At 41.0% G+C, this 24,643-nt stretch overlaps 2 protein-coding genes across 5 annotated transcripts in view; one reads left to right on the top strand and one right to left on the bottom strand.

Annotated features, from left to right (window-relative positions):
- Positions 1–1,574: 1,574 nt before the first annotated feature.
- On the top strand, positions 1,575–8,279 carry BSX (brain specific homeobox). The gene is made up of 3 exons (XM_019718582.2): positions 1,575–2,006; positions 4,099–4,295; positions 5,337–8,279. Exons 1-3 carry the CDS (start codon positions 1,745–1,747, stop codon positions 5,574–5,576), a joined length of 699 nt encoding a protein of 232 aa, XP_019574141.2. The 5' UTR covers positions 1,575–1,744; the 3' UTR covers positions 5,577–8,279.
- An 11,966-nt stretch (positions 8,280–20,245) lies between these two features.
- Positions 20,246–24,643, bottom strand: part of JHY (junctional cadherin complex regulator) — an 81,449-nt gene continuing 77,051 nt past the window's right edge. For 2 of the 4 annotated variants that reach the window (XM_019718585.2, XM_074321297.1), the window contains exons 8-10: positions 23,476–23,556; positions 22,556–22,681; positions 20,246–20,707 (exon numbers count right to left, since the gene is read on the bottom strand). In XM_019718585.2, coding sequence (XP_019574144.2) covers positions 20,510–20,707; positions 22,556–22,681; positions 23,476–23,556 — 405 coding nt within the window. In that variant the 3' untranslated portion in view covers positions 20,246–20,509. Of the gene's footprint in view, positions 20,708–20,957; positions 20,980–22,555; positions 22,682–23,475; positions 23,557–24,643 lie in introns of all 4 variants that reach the window. The other 2 variants (XM_019718588.2, XM_019718587.2) reach the window with 2 other exon arrangements.

Raw genomic sequence — 24,643 nt, 5'->3', positions numbered from 1 at the left:
TCAGGGCCGGGGCAAATAGCCTTAGATTTGGGGAAGACCAGAGAGCTTAGTCTTTGAAATGGGGGGGAGAGGTAAGGACCCAGCAGGCGGTCTATCCCTTCCCCTTTCTTCCCTTTTCTCCTGGGATCCCACGAACAATGAGATGTGCAAGGCTAAATTCTGAGAAAAGGTTTGCAATGCATTAGCCAAAGGTAACTGTCACCCAAAGACAGGTTTTACTGCTCCTGCTCCCCAAAAGATTCAATAATCTTTTCATTGTTGTTTCTGAGGCGGAAATTAGTTCCCTCCCGAGTGGAGCTGAAATCCCATTATCAAGGCTGAGTGCAAATCTGTGCTCTCGGTCTAGGTAGGGATGGAGAACAGGGCGCGCTCGGGCACAGGAAGGCTCTTTACCAAGGCCAATGTCTGGCTGTACACCCGCCACGCCCTCGATTGCCACTCAGTCTTTAGGATCTCAGGAGAAAGAATGGCTTGGTTTTCACTCGTCGGATACCGTACATTCTCACTGGGAGGACCGTGGATGTCGGCGGTGTGGACTGCCGCCCCAAGGCCTCTTCAGGAGTCTCATCCGTCTCCCTCTAGCCCTGCGGGAGATGACTGAACCAGACCAGGGCTAAGGTCTTAAGGACCGACTCCTGGAAGTCTACTGGTTTCCTTCTCCGTGGCCGTCTGCTCTCGGGCCTTCAGTTCTTACTGTTATAAACTTAAAACAAAAATCACATTTCAGACTCCAGAACATCGCGTTCTGACTTGGATTAGATGCCTACCTGCCAAGATCTTATTTTTAAAGTTATTTCCCTCCTTCTTCTTTCTCTCACCTACCTCATTTGCTTACCATTTTTACAAGGTCATCCGTATGGAATACAACCCTCCCTCTTCCTGCAGCACTGTAGTTTGGGGCCTAATTGATTCTGGTAATTAATTTGTTCTACCTGCTAGATCAGATGAAAATTCTACCCCTGCGCTCAAGGATTAGCACTTGGCTTTCTAACACCTCCTCTAATTATCTAATAGCATGGGTTGTGAGGACTCAGTCTCTATTAAAACACTTTTACTGTTAGCAGTAGTGATTGGAATTGTGATGACGACTAGATTTCAACAAATTAGAGCTTAAAAATGGGGAGATGGCAGAGAAGTGGCTTCTTTCTCCTCATTTGTTCCTTTCCCCTTTTGTTATCATTTCTTTAAAGTTTTAAAACCCAAAAAGTTTTAATGCCAAAATAAGTGCCTCATCTTTATTGCTCTGGAGCCCTTTAAATGTCTTTTGCTCTCTAACAGGAAATTTGTCGGAGCACAGAGATTTTCTTTATAGCTTTCTTTAAAAACAGCGGAGAGCAAAGCAGTTCCTGCAGTGGCGGGGCAGAAATTAAGGTCGGGAAACCTGGTAGGAGCAAGAACCCGGTCCACTTACCTCTCCCCGGTTTGGCCAGTCGTAGTCAGCACCGCGGACAGCTCCCCGCCCCGCCCCGAGCCCACCTCACCCTCCCCTCCGCCGCTGGCAGCCTTGCCATTGGCTCTTTTGGCTCCCTCTCCAAGCTGCCAATTCTCCTGCACTTAGACCCAACCTACGCAGGAGCTTGTTTTCTCGCCTCTTCAGCTCCGGGGTAGCCCTGGCCGAGGAAAGAGCCGCGGGAACCCAAGCCTCGCAGGGTGGTTGTCGACTCTCGACCAGGCTTGTTGAGACGCTGCCTGCTTCCTACACTCCGTCCCCTGCCCTCGCCCTGTGGCAGGCGCTGGGCTCAAGATGAATCTCAACTTCACCTCCCCTCTACACCCGGTGTCTTCTCAGAGGCCCACGTCCTTCTTCATCGAGGACATCCTGCTGCACAAGCCCAAGCCGTTACGTGAGGTGGCCCCCGACCATTTCACCAGCTCTCTGGCCTCCCGAGTGCCTCTGCTGGACTATGGCTACCCTCTCATGCCCACACCCACCCTCCTGGCTCCTCACCCCCATCACCCTCTGCACAAGGGAGACCACCACCACCCTTATTTCCTCACCACCTCGGGTAAGTGACAGGGGCTTCAGGGTATGGGGAGCGAGAGAACAGGTCTTCCAGTGGAGACCTTAAGCCTGTGATTGAGCCTCCGACAGACCAAAGCTGGCTGAGCCTGGCTTGGCGGCCTCCTTCCCTAAGTAACAGTGTAAGGTTGGGGATATGACTGAAAACACTGCGGAGTTTTTTTGAGGCATGTCAACCCTTGGGGATAACTCGTGCTCACTCCGCACTCTTTACAATGGAGGAAACGCACTTAGCCTAGAGGTGGCTGGAGGTTTTGACGGTATTCTTGGTGGGCAGTGCTCAGCCTCCTTCCTCATGGTCTTCCAGGCCACTTTGGTCCAGCTCTCAGCCCCAATTCTCTGCCTCTCCCGGCTCTGAAGGAGATTCCTAACCACTACCCCCCACCCCATCCATAGGACAGAACTCAACTTTGCAGCTCAGAAGCTCAAAAGGCTCCAACCGAGCCAGCTTTCTCCTCCCAGGTGCTGAGCATTGGCCAACCATACTGTGGGGGTGTAGAAATAAAGGAGGGTTTGGGATATTCTGAAGACTGAAGGTTTGGTCTGGCCCCAATAAGGGAGAAAGTATAAGAAAAAATAAAAAGGGGGTGGGAGGGATGCGGCTCCTGTTTAACCCTCTTCATTCCCAACCTCTAGCATGTAACTCACAATCGTGGACTCAGCTGCCCTCTCTGCCCCAGTTGCTGGAGTCGGTGGAAACTGGCACCGAAGTATTTTGATTTGCCAGGCATGGCAAGGAGCCAGGACCAGCAAATTCTGGTTGGGACTGGGAGATGTGGGGAAAGACACAGATTTTTTTCTGCCTCTCTCTGAAAGGCCACATTCACACTTTCTTCTCAGGCATTTCATTCCAGTTAGAAGAGAATAATTCGTTGAGTCCAGGTGCAGAGCAAAGTCGGAAAAACAACTCTGGTTCCCACAGGGCCTGTGGAATGACATGAGACAGTTTAAGAAACGTGGGCACTGGAATCCACAACAAAAGCTGAAAGTGTTTTGGAAGCGGGAAAACCCAGATGCTGGAGCACTGGGGTGGAAGGGCAATTATAAAGCCGACGTTGAAGTCCGAATCTCGGCCTTGGTTTCAGCACCCAACCAGCAACAGTCTCTTCGGGGTTGTATTCATGTTTCCCCCAAATAGCAGTGGCCAAAGCCCCGCGATGCTGAGACTGATTGCTTTTTGTTGTTTTTTTTGTTTGTTTGTTTTTTCCTGTGATTGGCTGATATTGATATCTGTGGCGGTTTGCCTGCTTGATGCCTCTCCGACACAGTAAAACCTTCCAGGGTCGGGAAAGACACACACACACACACAAAAAAAAAAAAAAGAAAGAAAGAAAGAAAAAAAAAAAGTCTCCTCCTCTTACCGCGGAAAAGCGCTTCAATCCTTCTGCTCGGGGTCGCAGGGAAAGAATGAGAAGAGTGACGAGCAGATTAGAGAGCTGGGTGCCCAGCACGCCCGGGAATCTGATAAAGAAACGTGCGAGGCGGGCATTGCCCTTCGGTTCTCGCCCTGGAGCCCCTCTGGGTCAGCGTGTTGACGTGTTCCGTTAGGCTGCAGCCGGTAACATGGGGGCGGCTCCGGAGCGAGAAAGGTATTTTTCAGTGAGGTTGGGAGGCAAGATGACCTCCTCACTTGTGCTAGCCCTAGAACCACACTGAGTGTCATCAGGGGTGTGGAAGGACGCGGGTGGGGTGGGGCAGTGGGAGAGGACTCGGACCGGACGACGTCTGCGAGGAAACTTCGGGAGGAGCAGCAGGGCGCCAGCAGACGCGACGGACGCGTCTCTAGGAAGACGTCTTTTAAGGCTCCCGGATCTCTTTTACAAAACGTTTTCCCGTTTTCCCTACTGCTTATTGCTTGTATTTCTAGATGGCCTTCCTGAGAAAGATCTCCAAATGCTATTCTTGTGATCTTCTTTTCCCTCCCCTGCCCTGCGATTCCTGGGAGAAGAGCTTTGGGGCGAGGAGGGGACTGTGGCAGCAAGAGGAGGAAGGGCGGCGCGAGGGCCAGTGGCAGGGACTGGAGCCGGGCTGCTCCAGCGTGACGCGGCTCTGCCCACGGGCTGCTCTTCCTTCCGCAGGGATGCCGGTCCCGGCGCTGTTCCCGCACCCGCCGCACGCGGAGCTGCCGGGGAAGCACTGCCGCCGCCGCAAAGCTCGCACCGTGTTCTCCGACTCGCAGCTGTCTGGCCTGGAGAAGAGATTCGAGATCCAGCGCTACCTGTCCACGCCGGAGCGGGTGGAGCTAGCCACGGCCCTCAGCCTGTCCGAGACGCAGGTGGGCCTGACCGGAGGGAGGGCCTGATCGCTGCTGGGAGCTCCTCTCCCCTCCACTCCTGACCCCTTCTGGACCCGCAGTGGAGTTCTTGAGTGGGAATGACCCGCACCCCTGCATCTAGGCGTCTCCAAAGATCCTTAGCTAAAGTACCTACACTTCCAACCTCATGTCAGACTTACTGAAGGAGAATCTTCCCAGCGGGCTCTGGAGGTGCAGGAAAAACTCCTCTGTGATTCTGACGATCGTTCCCTGTTTGAGAACTGTCATTTCCGTGCCTTTCCCACTCCTCCTGGATCAAGACAAGAACCCGTGTCAGACATAGAATAAGAGACCAGACGGGTTCTTGTCCTGTGAAAAGCCCACACGAGGAGATTGTTTCCTTCTGACTTTAGTCCCTCACAGGTGCGAGCCTTCATGGCCATGCCCCCGGCACTATAATTTAAGTTTCTCCCTATTGCCCTGTCCTGAACGGAAGACCCGTTTCTCTGCCTCCAGAAGCTGTTCTCCTGCAACCTCCAAACTCCTCCCTCCGCTCCCGCTCTCGTCTCCTATGCGCGTGGAGACCCACCTTCTGGGAAACCATTAGCCCTGGGGCCCCAAGGGTTTCCTGACTCTGAGGAGAACCAGCAGGTTTGGTTCTCGTCGTGCTGTCCAGGAGTCTCGCTGGACCAGGTATTTAGATGTCATAATCATAGAATGTGGGTTGAACGCAAAGGAGACATCCACGCATCACTTGCTATTAGTAATTCTAATTAAAAACAAGATTGGTATTTACTAACCACACCATTTTTATTCTCATCGTTATTTCCAGACAATTACTCCTGGGATCCTTGGGATGTTTGAGTCTCATTCAACCTAAAATATAACCTGTGAGCAGTCAGGTGTGACTTAACCCAATCGTGAGACTATCACAACTCTTGAATAAATAATTCGTCAATGGATTGCTGTCCATTTTCCTAAGCCACAGCAATCGCTCAGATCTTAGCTCGGTAACTATGGGTCTGAAGGAATGACGTGGGTTTTTTTTCTCCCCGAAATCAGGTGAAAACGTGGTTCCAGAACCGGCGGATGAAGCATAAAAAGCAGCTGAGGAAAAGTCAAGACGAGTCCAAAGCACCGGATGGGCCCGAGAGCCCTGAGGGCAGCCCCCGCGGCTCAGAAACCGCAACCATCGAGGCTCGGCTGGGTCTGCCCGCCGGCCCCTTCGTGCTGACCGAGCCGGAGGACGAGGTGGACATTGGGGACGAGGGAGAGCTCGGCTCAGGGCCGCAAGTGCTCTGAGCACCCAGGCTGGAGGAGGCAAGGAAGTGACCGTGGGGCGGGCGCTGTGCCCTGCCGGACCTGAAGACTCGGGCGAGTCTCAGAGATCCGCTCCTGGAAGACAAACAAAGCACACCTGTCTGCCCTCCAACTCGTGCTGAAACCGCGGGGTCGCGACTCGACTTGCGGTCCTCCTCTTCCTCGAGTCCACGAGTCCCCACCTGGGGAGCGTGAGCGCTGAGGCAGCTCTTCCCGGTGCCATCAGCGGCGCAAACTGGACCTTGGGTTCTCGGCTCTCTTAATTCGGTGGGGGGCCGTTTTCTCCTCCGGGATCGCAGAACCCTTGGGCCCTCACCTCTCAGCCACCTGTCCCCAGCTCTGTTGTCCAGATTACGCATCGTCTCCACCCGGACCCTTTGTCCTTCTTTGGGCAGACCGATTGGCTGCATGTAAGGGGCCGGGTGTCTGGGCCTTCTGCTCTGCGGGGACCCAGGCAGAGCCACGACCTGTTCCTTAATACGTCCCTGCCGGGAGAGACGCGCGCTGCTGCTCTCTAACCTCTCGCTCGGTCCCCCTACCCCCCATCTCTAACTCGAATACTAAAGCGACTCCCTTCTTCTCAGAGTGGCTCTTCCGTCCTCTCCCGTCACTATTCAAGAGATAGCGGTTCTGCTTTCTGGCACCCTTCCTGAGCTTGTGGTCCCCGGCACCAGAGCCCTTTACGCTCCGCCTCACCCTGGGCCCCACACTGAGCCGCGCCTGAGCGCCGCGAGGAACTTGGGCGGAAAACATCCACCGAGCAATTTCTGCTTCCCCACCTTGTTGCTCACCTATCCCGCAGCTCTTCCAAGTCCCACGGCCTATTTTAAAAGTGAGTGTTCCTGGGTTGTGTGTGGAAATGCTCATTCTTATTGCATTTTAAAGGAAGGTGGAGTTTTTAGCAAGACTAAAGCTAAAGGGGAAGCCGTGTCCCCTTTCGGGTGAGCACCTGTTTAGGGGCTACTGAGGCTGGGCAGGGATCTGATGGGCTCTGTGCGTGGCCTCTCTTCCTTTCCCCTGAGAGGGCTTCTATTCTCCTCCCGGGTTTGCAGTCTCTTTAGATAATGAAGGGCTCGCAGATAAAACTGGAAACGAACACGAGTTTCTGGGAACCTTTTGTAACCGCGGCCCCTTGCGCAGGCCCTTCCGCCCCGGGCAGTTTCCTGTTTTCAGTGAGGGTGAATGAGGCTAACTCTTGACCTTTCGTTAACAGATCCCGTCGACCCCACCCAGATTTTTCAGTTTTTAATCGTTTAGTAGTCTTCAGTTTCACCTATACGGAAAAGGTCCCCGCAAATACTTTTGACTACGAAATGCTGAAGAAGCAGAGCTCTCTTGATACGTTTGAAATTACACTAACGAATTACGTGATGTCACTACATAACCAGTACACTTAAAAATATAGTAGCGGGGCCAGAAGCGACCTCAGCTTCGGATCTGCCCTTCACTCTGCTCGTGTGTCTAGGTTAGTGAGCCCAGAAAGGCTGGCAAAGAGTGAGAGTGGCTAGGTGGAGTCCCGATCCGTGGGCTCTAATGATGAGTGATAATTACAGGCACACCTGGGAGACTTTGCGGTTAGGTTCCTGACCGCTGTAATCAAGCGAGCATCGCAATAAAGCCAGTGGTAATCTTTTTGCTGGTGGAGGGTCTTGTCTTTTGTTGTAGAAAACGCAACACCAGTTAAGAGCAATAAAATGAGGTTTGACTGTATATAGACAACGGAGGTGTGAGCTTTGGTTGCAATTAATCTTTTTTTTGGTTCCTCATTTCTCTAATAAGAGGATGAATCCTAAAGATCCTTCTAGATCTAAATTCTATGATTCCACGAATGTAGGAATGGGATTTTTTTTTTTTTTTTTACAGTGGCTTGTTTAGGGGAACATTAACTTAAGCAAAGATAAGTGTCAGAGTGAGACCTTTATCCAACCTACATCATTTAGGAGGTAAAGCTATTGCTTTAAAAACATAAGCGTTGTATAGCTGTTTGGATTTTCCAAAGTGCTCTTTATCAATCAACAATCTTGTGACTCACCGACAAGAATTATCTTTCCCTTTCATAATTAAGGAAATTGAGGCTTGGCAAGATTGTAGGATTTACCCATGAAATCTGGGCGACCGAAGAGCCAAAGCAAGACAAAAAATATCTATTCTGACTCCTTGTTCATTTCTCTGCTCAGTACACTTCTTTTCCCCCTAGTAACAACGCACTGATTGGCATTTTGCCTCTATCAGTTTATAAGAACACCTCTCTCATTTATTTAGATTGTACAGATGTGTTAGTAAAAGCAAATTTAAGCTCAGATTTCTCCTTTCTCTTCTTGTTCAGATAATGACAGTACCGTTTTAAGGCAGGAGACGTCGACAGATAAGGAGTTTTTGACAATAAAACAAAAGACTTTGTTATGGGGGAAAATTATTTGTGAATAAGAATGTTCTTGGTAACCTGGAACGGAAAGTAGATATTATTACACAAGGGGAAAAACAGTCTCAAATTCTTCTAATCCCTGGAAGAACAGCTACTAAAGGGACTTGGGGGGAAATTTTAAAGTGACTAGAAATACTATACTTTGGGGGAAATTAAAAAAACAACAACCCACTAAATAAATGGTTAACAAAACCCCCAAAACACCAGGCTATTTATTTCTTCTTCTATCTTCACAAGACGATGCCAGGACTTATTTTGGGTTTAAGAGGAGCAGATTAAGTACATTTCATGACCGTTTGCAAAGGCTGGTAGATAGGAAGCTTTGCTAGTTTAGTACAGGCACAGTTCTGTCTGATTGGAGGAAGAACGCATCCTGGAGCCCAGGAAATGGCTGTCTGTGTCTTTGATGCGTGAGTATTAACCGTGGGAAGATGTTCATTCTGCCTCACCCTGGTCTTCCCTTTGTGGCTGTTCCTGGTGAGATTAGGTGGGAAAGAATGAGCTCTGACCTACAGCATGGTTTTCTCATCACACAGTATCCTGTGAATGTGGTGGCAAACAATTCAATAGGAAAGTTCTTCTCATTTACATTTTCTTTCCTCTCTCTCTCTCTCTCTCTCTCTCTCTCTCTCTCTCCACCCCCCCCTTCTCTCTCACTTTACACAATGGGTTAGTGATGATAGTAGAGGATAGAAACAATTTAGTTTCAATTTAATGTAATATAATAACACTTTTTGGTTTTGGCCTTCAATACTGATCAAAGCTTCCATTGGCTGAAAAGGTATTTTGTCTGAATTACCCAGCCTTTTGCCTCAACTCAGTTTCACTTAGTGAAGATCTGACAAAACCACGTTCATTAGGATCTATTAAGGAAAGACATACATAGGTCCGATTCTGAAGGGTCAAAAACACCTTAAAATAACCAAGGTGGGAAAGTCATCCTACATGTAATCTCAAATGTGGTGAATAATTTGTTTCATATTTGTTCTTAATGTTGTTTCTGATGGATTTCATTTCATAGATTCTCAGAGAAGGACTCATATGACATAAGAATATAAGGAACAACACACCATTCAGTCCAGTATTAAGCTGATAGTGGCACTAAGAAACTATTTATTGGAATCCATGACACCAATTCAAAAGATAGAGGCCTGGCTCATGTCGATGTATTTGATAACTAGAGATAAAGAGATGTGCAGGCACAGAGCAAACAGGATGCTTGCTGGTGCTAATAAACATTTAGTTGAAGCAACGACTCCCTGGTCTTCTTGAATTGAGCTCAATATATGTGCAAAAATAATGAGTTAACTAAAATATTTTATATTTATGGTATATTCTTGGAATCACATTTTAAAGATGCTGTTGACATGGTAAAATTCATCCAAGTAGGAGGGAATCTGGATAGTAAAATTGTGGGAAGAAACAACTAAAGGAGTGTGAGCTTTTTAACTTGGAGAAGCAAAGCTTTGGAGAGGGGTGGGAGAAGAGATCAGCTATGGTAGGTTGTATTTGAATGGTTGCATAGCTAGTAAGTATCAAGGGTACATCTACTTTGCCATGCTAAAGAGGGCAAAACCAGAACCAAGGAGTGGTTCCAGGGAAGCAGATTTTGGAACAACATTTGAATACCTTCTCTAGGTAAGTCACTGTGTTGCTGATCAATAGAACAGGATAAGTCCACAGAACACTAAGCTCCTTTCACTAGGAAAGTTTGAGCAGAAGCTGGAAGGGAAAACATTAGGGATGCTCTACTATGGATTTCTCCCTTAGTGGGAGATTGAGCTGCATGTCCTGTGCGGTCCCTTCTAACCTTTTAGATCCTAGTACTCTATCTTCTTTTTATTGGAAAGGAACTATTAGTTAAAACTTTTTAAATTACTTGTCATCTCACTTAGAATAAGATTTTCAGATTATCCATAACAATTAGAATTAAGAAAAACAAGAAAAAGAAGAAAACCATATTCCTTTATTCATTAAAGAAGTCTCAGAAACCTCATTTTAGAAAGCAAGTAAAAACAAAGGGCTATCCCACTGAGTTAAGGACAAAGCTATAGTCAGGAAAGATTTGAAACTGTTAGAGGAGACATTTGACAAAATGTAAGTCTTTCGTTTTAGAAATGAAAAATTAAGATCCAGATATAATGACTGTCTTGCCAATGTCAAATAAACAGCGGCAGAATTAAGACTAAAAGCCGGTTTTAATTACCATACCTTACAACTAATTTGCATTTTGATAAAACTGACCATGGGGCTTTTGTCATTGTATTATGTGGAGGAGAGGATTTTGCATAGCAATTTTGGATGTAAAATTAAAACAAAAAATTAGCTGGAAATTATCTAGTAAAATCTTAAATCAATCTATGGAAAAACTTCTTATTAAGAACATTCTGTAACTTAAATTGGCTTTCCTAGGAGGTAATGAGTCTCTTAACTCTGTTTTCATTCAAGCCAAGATTGAATAACCACCTGCTGGGATGTTTTAGAAGAGGTTCACATATTCAATAGAATGAGCTAGATGATCTCTAAGCTAAGTCAAATCTCTACATTTCCTATTCTAAAAATGTTGGCCTAATCTCCTTTAATTACAGATGAAGCAACTGAGTCAGAGAGATTGACTTGCCCAATGTCATATAGCCTATTAATTGGGAGAGTTACAGAATTAATACAGAGGGTGACAAAAAAAATGTATACACATTTTAAGAAAGGGAAAAAACTACTAAAATTGTAATTATATATATTGATAACAAAAGATGAATACAAATCACATTTGACTTCTGCAATTGCAAGAGGTGCTCAAAGTGGTTACCATCAGCGTCCAGACACTTTTGATTACGGCAAACCACTGCTTGAACAACGTTGACCAAAGTTTCCACTAGTATACATTTTTTTGGCATCCCCCGGTATATGTAGGGGTCAGATGAGTGACCTCCAATAAATATTTAGGAGTGAGATGAAAATCTGAAATGATTCTCATGTTTTCTCTCTAGTCAGATTTTCTTCATTATGTTTTTTGGTTTTAATCACCGCCCCCAAAGACAGATTTCTTTTTGATTTTATTTATTTCTTCTCTCTTAGAATTCCCGGTGTACACACCAAATAACTTCTCCTCCATGATTTCATTTATAATAATTCTGTGAGCCTTCTTTATTACTCTCTTTTTAATATTGTGTAGCCACAATTGAATTTGGCATCATAGCCACTGGCTAGATGGCTTGGCTTAGAGACTTAAATTTTCATTTTTGCTAATGATTATATTACTTCTCTTACTTGGCATCTGAAAAATGAGGAGACTGCCTTATAAATCAATAGAGATTGGAGAGGGGGTGTGAATAAGAGATATGAAAGTACCTGCTGTGAGATCTTGGATGAAAAGTGCTAGAGGAAGATAAGGAATTGCAGTATAGATCTGAACGTGTCAATTTGTCCTTGACACCGTATTTCACAAGACTATTGTGACAACATGGTTAACTAAATGGTATTAGTCATGTGCTCCATCACCATCACAGGGTTATTATGGCTCTTTCCGAGGATTTTTTTTTTATAACTTCGTCTTATTTTCTCTTTGTCATTGCTCTACTGTGTGGACTAAGAGAGGACACGTGAGCCCTGGATGAAATAAGAGTCAGAAAGTTTCACTGAGGATGCGTCATTCAGAATGCTTCTTTTCTCCCTTTACCTGTCCCACCCCATCCTGCTGCAGGGTTTCTGTTATCCCTGACAGACATAGTACTGTGTAGGGAGGGAAGTTAGAATTCAAATCCATGAGGACGTTCTCAAGAGGTAAAGGATTGCCTGTGTTTCCAGTACAGAATCTATGAGGGAAATCAAGGATTTAAGCTTCCTTCTGAAGCTTTTAAGAATTTTTCTTTTAGTTTAAAAAGGCACACCTTATGAATATATCTCTGCAACAAAAATAAGCAAAAGAGTTGTTTAAACATATTGACTAATGTAATCATTGGGGATTATCTGAACATTTCTATCATCCATTCTCTCCCTAGTCTCCATGGCTACACATAATGCAATAATTAAGTGTACTTGCCAATATTCTAGCTAGAAGTTAAAGAACAGCCTAACAGTCTTTATTCTTCCTCAGTGCTTGACTTGGGATGGGAAATAAACCATGGTAAGCAATGGGAATAAGGGATAGAAGGGTGGCTCCCTATCCTGAGTTTCAAATGGGGATAATTTATAAGCTAAAAGCAAAAAACTAATATTTTATGCTTGCTCTGCTGTTCTTCCATCTAGTTTTTCTCTTTCAATCCTTAAGTACTCTAATTTTAATTTAAATATTTTGAGTTTTATTATTTACCCATGCACATTATTTAGAATCACATGACTTTACAGAGATTATTTTAAAAGGGAGCAATTCCCTGCCCCCTTCCCTATTCTCTTTACTACAGAGACAACTAGTTTCAAGTAGTGGCTGATTATTTTGGTACTATTTTGGTATCTACCTTATGTTTTCAAATTATTTCACTGACTTTTGATATTTCTATTTTAAGAATTATCTAGTACTTATGTTGTAAAAGCTAAAGATTTAATTCTCTTTCTCCCCTGCTCCTGCCACATATATGCACCTCTCCGTCTCTCCTCTCAATATTGTAATTTTGGTTGGGTCATTCTTATGTATGTGTCATTCTCAGGTAAACCAGGTAATCAGCTATGATTAGTTTTCTTTTTCTGCAAGACTTTTTATTTTCCTTGGAATTAATATTTGTCTTATTTTATTCTTGATTTTTAATGTACTTGTGACCGATTTAACTCTAAACTCTTCACCATTTGTCTGTATCCTCCTCCCAAGGTATTTGCATGTTCTTAACGTTTAATTTTCCAGAGTAAATCTCTCCCAGAGCCTCTGGTCTGCTCCGCTCCTGATGCTCTGCAGATGCATCTCCCTCCCTCTTCCTCCTGGGGATTCCTGTCATTTTACTCTTGCTTCCCATAGCATCCTCTTTCTTGGATTATTCTCTCATTTTGGGGGAGCACAGTCTCTTGAAGCTCCTGATTGGTGTGTGAAAGGCAAACGTTCTGAGATCATCCTTGTCTAAAACGTATCTTTATTCTAATCTCATGCTTTATTAGTATTTGGCTAAGTAGAGAATTCTAAGTTGGAAATCATTTTTGAATACTTTGGAATAAATTTGAAGGCATCATTCAATTGATTTTTAACTTCCAGTTGTTGATTCTTGATTCTTTGTGTATCCTGTTTTATTTAGTCATGTTTTTGGAGGTTTGTGGGATACTCTATTTGTAGCTAGGGTACTGAAATTTTACAATTCTGTGCCTTGCTTGGAGGTCTATTTTCACCCACAGTTTTAGGTACTCAATAGGCCCTTTCAATTTGAGAACTCATTTCTTTCAGTTATGGGAAGATTTCTTGAATTAGTTATTTGATGATTTATATTTCTCTTTTTCTTTGTCCTTTATGAAATTCCTATTTGGATTTTTCACCTCCTGGATTTATCTTTTAAACTTACTATTTTTTTTGCCTTTTTGCTCTGCTTTCTGGAAATTTCCTCGATGGTATCTTCTAATCTTTGGGTTTTTAAAATTTCTGCTAATATGTTTCTAATTCCCAAGATATCTTTTAATTTTTTTATCCTCCTTCTTCTTTTTAATGATATCTTGTCTAGTATCTTCAGATGTTTGGGAATCCATGGTTACTTGCTTCTATTTCAGTATGAAAAACAAAAAAACGAATAGGAAGTTATGAACACACCATGGGACTTGGTGATTATAGGATGACATGATTGAGTTCTTTAGTTGGAGAACCTCTGAAGTCAGAAGTTTTAGGTCTTTTCTTTTAGGCTGGTCAGATCCCCCAGAGAAAAATATTTCCAAATTCCTGTTTGTAGGATGAAGGCTAAACATTTTGGGAGCCAAGTGGCAGAAGAGGACAAGAGGTCTCTGTATTTCGAATATACATGTTCACTATAGACCCTGTTTTTAGGACTGTGCCTGCTACCCAAGCCACGTATCCCTTCCTCCAGACACAGTCTGCTGCCCCTGCAGAGGATACAGCAGTCTTTTACTGGGGTGGTGGAGGGACAATCGTCATTCATTTAGCCCCCCTCACCTGCTTTTACCTCTACTTCAAGAGGTAATTGACACCATCAATTCCAGAGCATTTAGGGTATTTTATAGTGCAAATCAAATTGATTCTTGGATGTCCCCTTTGCTAGGTTAGACTTTAGTATTTTTGGAGTCTGCTTATCTTTTCTTTTACAACTCATTCATCTGCTTTCCAGTTTTCAAAATTGTGTTACTGTTGTCCTTTCTGTTCTCCCTGTTTTTATATGTTTATGCCTCAAAAAAAGAAAAACAAAACAAAACCCTTTTCTGTGATTTCAGCAGGAGACTGCCAAGAGAGTGAAATATGTGTGTGTGTGTCTGTGTGTGTGTGTTTAGTCTACCATATTTATCCAGAAACCTCATGATTTGAATTTAATGTTATTTTGTTCTGACTTTTACAGTGAGTGAGGGAGATGTTGATCTTTTACTTTGACGTTTCTTTATGTAACTGAATTTGTTGAGGTTCAGGAGAATTGTGTCATCATTAGAACAGATTAAAAGGCTGACTTCATTGCCAAAACAAGGAACAACCTTCCTACCTCACAGTCAGTGATGCAGCTCCAGTGGTTTGGGATCTATCAGTTTGAGAGTGTTGGAAGTTGGAGTTAGTCCTTAAGAATCTTCGCCTGTGGAAGGTCCTGAATAATTTTACAGAATATTCTTAGACATTTCAAGGTGAGGGAATTTGTTATTTCATTTTCCATGGTTTCAGATTAACTTAAAATCTACCATGTTTCCCCAAAAATAAGACCTAGCTGGACAATCAGCTCTAATGCATCTTTTGGAGCAAAAATTGATATAAAACACAGTATTCTATTATTCTATTCTATTCTATTCTATTCTATTCTATTCTATTCTATTCTATTCTATTCTATATTATATCAACTCATATTATATAAGACCAGGTCTTATAGTAAAATAAGAAAGGGTCTTACATTAATGTTTGCTCCAAAATACGCATTAGAGCTGATTATCTGGCTAGGTCTTATTTTCGGGGAAACATGGTAGGTCCCTAATTCTCTGAGGAGAGAAAACAGAAAGGATAAACAGAGAGCAAGACAGAACTACAGACACACAAATACACAAACACACACATGCACACACTCACGCATGCTCCTAAAAAGAATGATGCAAACAGGACACGGAGAATTGGAAAGTGATCAATTAAGACATTAAGTGTTTTGAGGCACATGGACGCATCTGCATTTTGCCCTGATAACAAGGCCATCAGCTCATTTTCAGAGGGCTGCTATCTTCTTCAGCTCAATCCTCAGATCAAAGCAATACTGTCTGCTTGCATTTTCCAATCAGAATGGGGATGCTAATTTATACTCCTTAATGTGTGATGGTAAGAGACTCCTTCAATTAACTGAATTCTATAGCCAGCAAAATAAAAGGTATACAAAGAGGCGCAGGCTGAAAGAGCCGAAATTCTCATTAAATCAAAAGGTCCAGTATTCATTACCTTGTGCATCTGAGGCTAAACACTAAATATGGGGATCATCAAAGGAGGTTTAATGGGTTAAATTGAGAATATAATCTAATTAAAATATTAGCCATGGCTAAATAGTTCTTTGATATTCATCTAAAGGTTTCATTAAAAATAGGTGCTTGAGGTTTGTGTCATAGGAGATTATCGATTTTAAGTAGAGACAACAAATTTAGGGGCCTCATCAGCACTGCTTCAAAATGTCACCATTGTATGGAAGCAGAGGAAATGGGAAGAGACATGTCTGCCAGGTGGTGTGTTGGCGATATGGCAAGGCCAACCAGGTTTCATGATAGTGACTTTGATGGCTGTCTGGATAGCAGAAAAGAACGTGGAAGGATAAACTTGGGAGACAAATTTGGGAAAGAGTACATTGGGGTCCCAATTTATTTAGTGTAGAGATCTATGGTGGTTTTATACACTGGATATTTGTTCTGTGCTCTACTTCCTTCTTCTGTGTAGACAGCTTCCCAAAGGATAACTGATTATATTTTTGGATTTTAAATTTCTGGAGGTTATTTCCCCCACTGTCAAATTTGCCACCCTGAAGATATCTATTTAAATATCTCTTGCAAAAGCTTGGAACCCTAGTGACAGAGGGTATCCTGAGAGGCCAGTCCAGCAGCTCCCGTATCTGGCTGATCTCTATGTGCTGTCAGCTCAGTAAAGGATATTTATGAAATCTTATCAGCTATTTCCAAGGCTTCACTAAATATATTTGCCTGAAATGCTCACATCATTGTAATCCTCTCAACCTGTTAGACGATATAATAGCAGAAGACCATTTATTCAGCTTATTGAAAATTAATTACTTGCATTGCTCGGGTTTGCAAGGGGAAAATGAAAGGGCAATGGAGAGGCAGCGAGGGAGATCAACCTTGCCCACCAAATTCCTTCTCCTGCCTTCATAACACCCGAAGAGCCCCTTTACTGAGAGAGCTGAAAAATCTGTGCACTTTGCATCTTAAAAGGTGATGTTTTCATAACATTTTGGGAAAGCCCCAATTTTCCAGTTATTTCACTGAGCCAAAATTAAATAACCAAACATGAAGAATAGGAATCTTTAGGGGAGTAAAATAAATAAATGAAAAATCTGCCATCCAAAACCCTTTGCTTTCTGTTGACCAAATGTTTGCTGAGGAAAGTGAGATGTTTTGTTTTCTCAGCACCACTGTGAGAAAGCTGTGTGGTTTTGCTTAATGAAGCTGTCGGGGAAGTAGAAACAAATACTGTACTTAGTCTGGAGCAGTGGGGTGAGGGGACAATTCTGAATATCAGATTTTTAGCTATTCTGAAACTCTACTTCAGCATATTTTAAAAAGTGGAGCAAATATCTAAATAAATTTATTATTAGAATACACATTTCTCCTTTAATTTTCTTTTATAGTATAAAAGTTTTGCCTGACAATATAGACAATTCCTTATAATCAGGGGTTGGGGGAGGAGTGAAACTGGATAAACAAAATTCCCATTATTTAAAAAATTTGTGCTACTTTCTAAAATCTTTTCCTCACTGGGAAAACAACTAAAGAGGCAAATGGAATATTTGTGTATCTTCTTGTTTCTGTTTTTACCCATTAGGAATAGAAGTCATGAAAACACACTTAGCATTAGGGACAAGTCATCCTATGAATACTTGAGAGTTGGATGAAATACGTATCATTCAAGGTTCTTACTTTAATAGGAAAGGGGAATCTTTTAAAAAGGTGTATTTAAGAGAGCAACTTTGATTTTTCCTTAAAAACTTTATATTTTCAAATGCTACTTCTAATATAATGGTAATATATGTTTTAAAGCACAGCTAGGAGAGAATTAGCTAAACTTTCCCTGATATCTGCAGACTATCATCCAAATTTAATTCATTTTTCTGCTATTTTTCAATAAGTAATTAAAAAGAATCCCCCCTGAGTTTATCTAGTCTGCTATTGTAGATCACTTGCTATCAACTCAAAGTTCTCAATTAGCTCCAGTGTTGTTATAATTACTGGATGTGTTTGCAAACAACTCCCAGCTAATAACTGTTGGGATGAAGAGTCATTTTCTCAGTATAGACTAGACTGTGCATGCTCATGCTTGCTGTGATGTTTTGACAATGATTCATTAACCAATAATAAGGCCCCAGTTTGAGCCATTAGACATTGGTGCTTTTGCTAGGCTTACCTTTTATTTTGTTCCTCAATATTGTCTTTTCTTGAGTTGGTTTCTAGATAACTCCCAAGAAACTCCTTACTATACAAAACAATATCATGAAGACAGCTGTCATTAAATTCAGCTCCTTGTAAAAAAGCTCTCTTTAAGAGGACGCTCTTGTTGGAAACTCAAGATGAAAAAGCACCATAAAAAGAAGGTTATATAAGAGACAAAATGTGGTTTAAAGTCCTTTATTTACTCCAGTTCATAGCGATTAGGCAGATTAGGCACTATATTTTTCAGTGGCTTATGTAACATGTGGTCAAATACTGGCCCTCCAGCACTATATCACTCAAGTTTAAAATCCCTTGCTTTCTAATAGGTAGATTGTTTTTACTTAAATATCTGAAACAGAAATACTACAAAAATTGATCACTGATCCACTTGGGTCTATAAAAGATCAATACTATTGTTACTCATACAATTTAAAGGAGGAGCAAAAAAGTGTTTGTCATTCATTGTTTCGGCAGAATCTCTACCCTGTCTTAGTATCATGGTAGCTTAGTGACATTCTGCTGGATCTTACCATTGTTATTTGACTGGGAGCTAGATGAAGGCTTAGTTTGATCCATTTTTTAATTTCAATCCAAAACTTTATGTTTTTTAGCCAAAGTCAATTTAGATGCCACTTGTCACTCTCAGTGTTTGTGTACAAAGAATTTTGATGTTCTATAGTTTTATAGGCTGGGTGGTAAAGACTTGTGTTGGGAGTGAGATCCTGTGAAATGTTATTTGACATCAACTGAATTCTGTAACCTGTTTCAACTAAGTGTGGGTTCTTGATAGTATGTGTGGAAGCGACTGAAGGGGTTAGCAATGCTTAGGCTAACACAGAAATAGTTATGGGAAAGTTTTAAAATGTGCTGAAAAAAAAAAAGAAAAAGTGTCTCTTTTATTGGTCACCATCTAAGTTGCTATATATATCGCTTATAACTTTATGTAGTAATGAAGTATTGAAGTGCAGTAATGAAGTTGCCAGATTGTACATATTAAAAATATGACAAGGTACATAGTAACGCATATTTGTGAATATGGAACTTAATTATGGAAGTTCAGGTCCAAAACTGCAATTCATAACAACTACATGCTCCTTGCCCACACAATAAAACAAAAACTACTTCTTCCCACAAACAAATAATCAAACAGTGCTGTCCTTGGTGTTGACATATCGGAGTTTAGACCTGGCTACTCTCCTATTACTGTCAGTAGGACTGACAGACTTCAGAGTCACTTATCCTTTTTTGATCTCCATTTTCTCTTCTGAAAAATTGTCAGGTGAACAAGATAACCCCATGCCAGGTTCTAAATTCCTTTAAGATACTCTAATAAAAGTAGAATATTTAAAAATTCACCTTGTCTCTAAATGCATTGTTTTATCTTCCAGAGCAACTTTACATTTAAGATACTTAAAAACATCATGCCACACATTTCTTTTACAAGTCTTCACCATGTACTCTGAAAGTTCTTCTTCTTTTACGAATGTATTTTAGGAGCAGCTTGAGCTGTGATTTTCCTGAGCTACTTCCTCACGTACGATATGATTTTCCAAATATCACTGAAGCATGATTCATCAGTTTACTATTTTCTTCAGATACTTGTCATCTTTCCAGACTTGCAATTCTAATTGCTTCCAGTTTTAAGAGAAAGTCATGTACAGGCAGCTTTTATACCACGTTAAGGCATATGTAAAATGTATAAAACACAAGAGTAAATCTCCAAAGCTAGTCCTTATGACACCTGTGTAGATAAATAGATATGCCCTAAATTATTTGTAAAATTGTCCATTTCTGGATATGGCCACCTAAGGATACAATGCTCATCTATTACTGGCAAGTAAGGAAAAAAAAATCATCCAGTATTATTTAAAGACCTGAGAATTTTATAATGTTCATTCAATTTCAAAAGATTTAAAAAATTTTTAAAAATATTAATGTTGACATTCTGTGGTAAATTATGGAATGCTTTTGTCTTACCTAAAATTATTTTGTGTGTGACAGCATACATTCAATAATATTTTAAGATATTTGTGATGGCAAGATGCCCAGCAAATTTATATCCTTAGAATAAGTAGCTTTGAGAAAGTGTGGCTCTCAGAGCTGCTTGAGTTGGGTGTTTCTGGACTTAAAGGATTTCTAATTAATGTCTTGATGATCTGTTAGAACAGTACTGGGATTTGTTCTGCTTGAGTAAGCACATCTAAATGTACCTTCATTTCTTTCAGTTTTACATATAAACGCTTTGGCTAAATTTTTAAATTTTATAAATATTTTGGAATTGGTATCTCTAAATGATTAGTGAATAGTCCAATTTGAGTTAATTTTAGTAGAACCTGAAGTGTTTATACTTTTTTTTTCTTAATTAAAAGGTGAGGTAGAAAAACACAAGTTGATAAACTTATTTCTGGGTAACTTCAAGGTTTTCATTATGTAAGTTAAAAAAGGGCAGAGATCGTTTAAGAAATCAAAAGATGCAATATAAAACCAAAATACTTTATTCCGTAGTTCTTATTTAGCCCAAATTCTAACTGATTTTAAAATAAATAACCCAAAAGAATTCTTCCTAGAAAGTACAATATGACACCATAATGTAATAGAGCCCCATGTCTTAAATCCTGTAGAAAGCGCAGATGGACTCCAGTTCAACGATGACATTAGTTCATCACCCTCAATGCAGAGAGGTTGCTTGAAGTTTCTTTTCTCCATGTACACTCCCCGGGTGTTACCAGTCTCCTACATGTGTCTATACAATGTGAAGGACTCTGAAAGCAGCCACAGCTTGTTTTTCCCTTTCGTGTCTGCTCTGCAATATTTCCAGCAGTGAGATTTCAGGTAAAGTGGCTTCTTTTCCAGCATCGGTTGAATTTTTCTTTTCCTTTGACACCTGATCAGTTAAACTTGAAGGTTTGGGTTTTGGGATGGTCTTTGCATATTCCAAAGCCTGAAAGCATAAGGATAAAATCTTATTTGTAATAGGAAGTGAGCCCTGCGTTCCTTAATTCAATCTAGTTTTAGGAAATGTTTATTGTTAATATAAGTGAAGAATATTGCTACAATAATGTATTAAGACATGGATGGAAATAGAGATCAAATGGAAAAGGCAAATAATGTAGCATAGCACACAGTTTAAACAAAATAAATTAGCCACATAAGAATTAGCTGTGAAAAAAGAGTTGAAAAATGATACATACAGTTTTGCCTTGGATGTTTTCTCTGTAAAACAAAGTTTTATTAAAGTGTTTGACAATAGATTTCCCATGTGGTTGATCTATTTAGCTTCTGGCTTATAAGTTTAGCTTCTAAACTTATAATAAGGAGATATTAACAGATCTTTCTATCCAAAGGGGACTTGTTACATAACTTGAGACCAAAGTTATCACTGTAGTTGGTATAAAATTGAGCCTCCATTATTACAGCAACTATTCTTTTTTTTAAACTTTTTTTATTAGTTTCAGGTGCACAAAACAATGTAATAGTTAGACATTTATCATTTATATCCCTCACACAGTGATAATCCCCCACCCCCCATCCACTACCCCTCTGACATCGCATGCAGCCATTACATTTCCACTGTCTCTATACAGCAACTATTCTTGTTCCTAAGCTCTTGGAACTCTAGCAAGTATTTATTAGAGGTTAAAAGTTTGTTTGTTTTTTCTTTTCCTTAGTATACCTATATAAACGCGGATACTGAAAAAAGTCAGTCTATTTTTTTCTGAGTGATGTCAGTTCTGAAAGCCATTACAATAAAAATGAGATCACTAAAATATGATTTCTAAATCTGCTTTTATATCAGTTTTATATTTTAATAAGAGTTTCTTGATGGCTAAAATGAAAACGCATGGTATATTTAGGTCCTAGATGGGGAAAATCCCTTCAAAACAGAAAAACTCCAGACTCTCAGTGTGTGTAGGTCACTTCTGTAGGAATTTCTAGTTACAGACTTGTTGCCTTGAATCTCTTCATGAAAAAAATAATAGACTGGAGAAAAAAAGAAAAAGTTGCACCATGGAAACTCAATCAAGTGAATTGAGGTCTTCAAGGTCTGAGGGAGAAAGGCAATAAATCAATGATATAATGGTCTGTGAAAGAGAACATGAAGTACAAATTCCTACAGGCACCAAAGGGTCACTTGTCCCTCGTGCCAAGAGACCCATGTCCTTACTGGGGCTGAGGCAGAGGCTTGCACTGCAGAGCTCTGTGTCTCCACAGAACATATTTCATTCACATCATGACTTACAGTTGGATGATTATGACTGAGAAGGAGAACATTTTTTATCTTACGAAATAATTTCTCTTGGATAGAGGAAGCTATATGTTATAACCCCTTAGGAAAAATGTAGGGGAATGAACTTGAGAGAAACAATGAGGACTTTTCTTTGACATAGGCACCCACAAACAGCAAGAAAACACTAATTGCCTTTAAACTTATTTCATGGTAGAGAACGAAATTGAATGGAGAAATTATCAATCCTGATTAACTAAGAAATAGCGTTATTATTCAATTTTTATGTGTAATGAACTTCGAATACTATACTTGGAAGAAAACATGGAGAGGACTAAAGACAATAACAAAGTTCAGAAAAAGGAAAAAGCTAACCTTGTAACATCATATGTGTCTATGTCATTTTTACATCCAAATCTGTGAATGATGGGTAGCTGCAGGAATGGCAGTAGCTAAAACATCCCATGTGTTCAAGAAATGCGGGGGAATTCATTTTTATGAGGTAACAATAGTTTCCTTTTAATTCTAATGGAAAAGATAACTACCTTTGTCAGAATTTCTTACCTTCTGTCGAGGGATGGCAGATTTATTCTCAGTTTTTGCTTGTGGTTTTGACAGAATGGATAGTGCCTTCATGTTGTACTCCTTAACTTGTTTTGCATATTCTTTTTGTTGCATTAATTTCTGCATCTGTTCAGAGAAACAAAGTTACAGTGACTTGCAGGGCCTGCTAGATCGCTCTTTTCTCTATTTAAAGTGACACTTATGTTAGTGAGCTAGGCATGATCTATCAGCAGCACAGGGGGAAATGGGGTTCTTACCCGCAAGGCGACAGCAGTGAAATGGTTAACTTGGTAGTTCTCCTAGAAATAGCCTGTCTCTGAGGGGGAACAGCACTGCAATAACACACCCAGTGTTCCCTTAACAGTGGCTAAATCACATTCAGCCTCTTCTTTGTTGCATTTACCCAATTTATTTTCATTTTTGCTTCCAACTTTGAACTATACTCTTTTTTATGCCTTGAGTGCAACTGCAGTTAAAACACATTAAATGAAGATCTCCTTTCACTAGAGGAAAGAGAATAAAGTGGATGCACTTTTCATGGGTTGGGAAACTCTTACCCTAAGTGTCTTCTCTGTAGTCACTCTTCAAAATTATCAAGATAAGTCTATTGGGAAAGACCTACAACCACATCAATACACATCTCTTTTTCATGTGCATGTGTCCCACTTTTCTGCTCGGGCCTTCAAAACTAACGAAAAGGCACATACGTAAAACAACATTGGCTAAGTAATTTTATTTTACAGTAAAAGAAATGTCTGGATCTCTATTACCAGTGCTATTTCAGAAGTGTCTCTATTCAGAGTGAGCCATTTGAATTAGGACTTGGTTCTGGGGGGGGGGGGGGGGCATCTTCTACAGTTTTGCTAAAAGACAGATGGGCAAATCCAAGCCTGAAAACACTACATTCACATCACACTCACTTTGTCTCTGATGGACTCAAGGTCAGGTCCAAGGCCTCCAAGCTTCACGTCTGTTTTCTGATAACCTTTCAGCTTGGAACTCTAAAAATACAATTGTAGGGACAGTTTCTTTTAAGGACTTGTATGTTCTCCAAAGTTGTCACAGCCACCACATAAGAAAGGGAAAAAGGAAAATGGAAGCCTGTGTGGGCTGCTGGAGGGTGGGTGCATTTCCTGACAACTCTTCAATTTTAATGGTAGCTATTGATAATAGTTTCTTTGGTAATTTGCAGCTGGTTAGCTAACATATTTTGACTTTTCCATTTCTGTAATTAAAAAATTTAAAATTCTGAACATTATAAATAAAAAATTTCAAGTGAGTAAAGTACTGTTTTGTTAACATTTTTAATATTTACACTACCATTTTGCTCCTGCTGCTATCATGTCCAGGCTTGTACAGTTCAAAGAACCAAATGATTTCCCTGAAAGAGACAATCTAAATGAATCAGGTAAGCACATTACTTCAACAAGAGACTACCTTGCCTAATGATGTCACAGTATTCAAAGGAAAGTAAACATCTAAGGGTTAAAAGTCTAGGCAAAATCTGCTGAGAAACTCATTTTATTCAATGTGATTTGGATATTTTGACAGGTACAAATAATTTTATATAACTCTTACTAGTATTTCATCTTTAAAGGGACAGAGTAACATAATAAGGCAATGAGGCCATTTGATTAATAGATTATGACACTTGAACATAGTGCTCTCTCTGATTTTAGGATAGATTAAGATATTCTTCAAACTGCTGCTTTTGACATCAAAACTGACATCCTACTTGGAGCAGATGCCCTTGTGGGGAAACCACAACCTTTTTTCTTTGAGTGTGTGAGTTCATTTAGTTTCCTTCTTTGAGAAGGGTAGGAAGGACAATGCTAAAGGTTTGGATGACACTAAGTAGCTCAGGGCACATCTAGGTTGGTGCTTAGAATGGTAGAATAGGGAAAGAATAGCCATACTGAAGAGGAGGCAGTGCTGTACTAACTGTGTGTGATACCACCCGTCTATATGCTAATGGCAAGGCACAATATTTTTCTAAATTTTGAAAGCTTCTGCCAATTATTAAGTCCCAATATATACAATATATCTAAAGTGCCCTTTTCTAAGATAGAATTTGGCAGAGATAGTCCA

Source organism: Rhinolophus sinicus, linkage group LG16 (genome assembly GCF_036562045.2).
Source record: "Rhinolophus sinicus isolate RSC01 linkage group LG16, ASM3656204v1, whole genome shotgun sequence".
Taxonomy (NCBI): Eukaryota; Metazoa; Chordata; class Mammalia; order Chiroptera; family Rhinolophidae; genus Rhinolophus; species Rhinolophus sinicus.
Note: the sequence above shows the minus strand (reverse complement) of the source record. Positions and strands in the feature narration are given on the sequence as shown.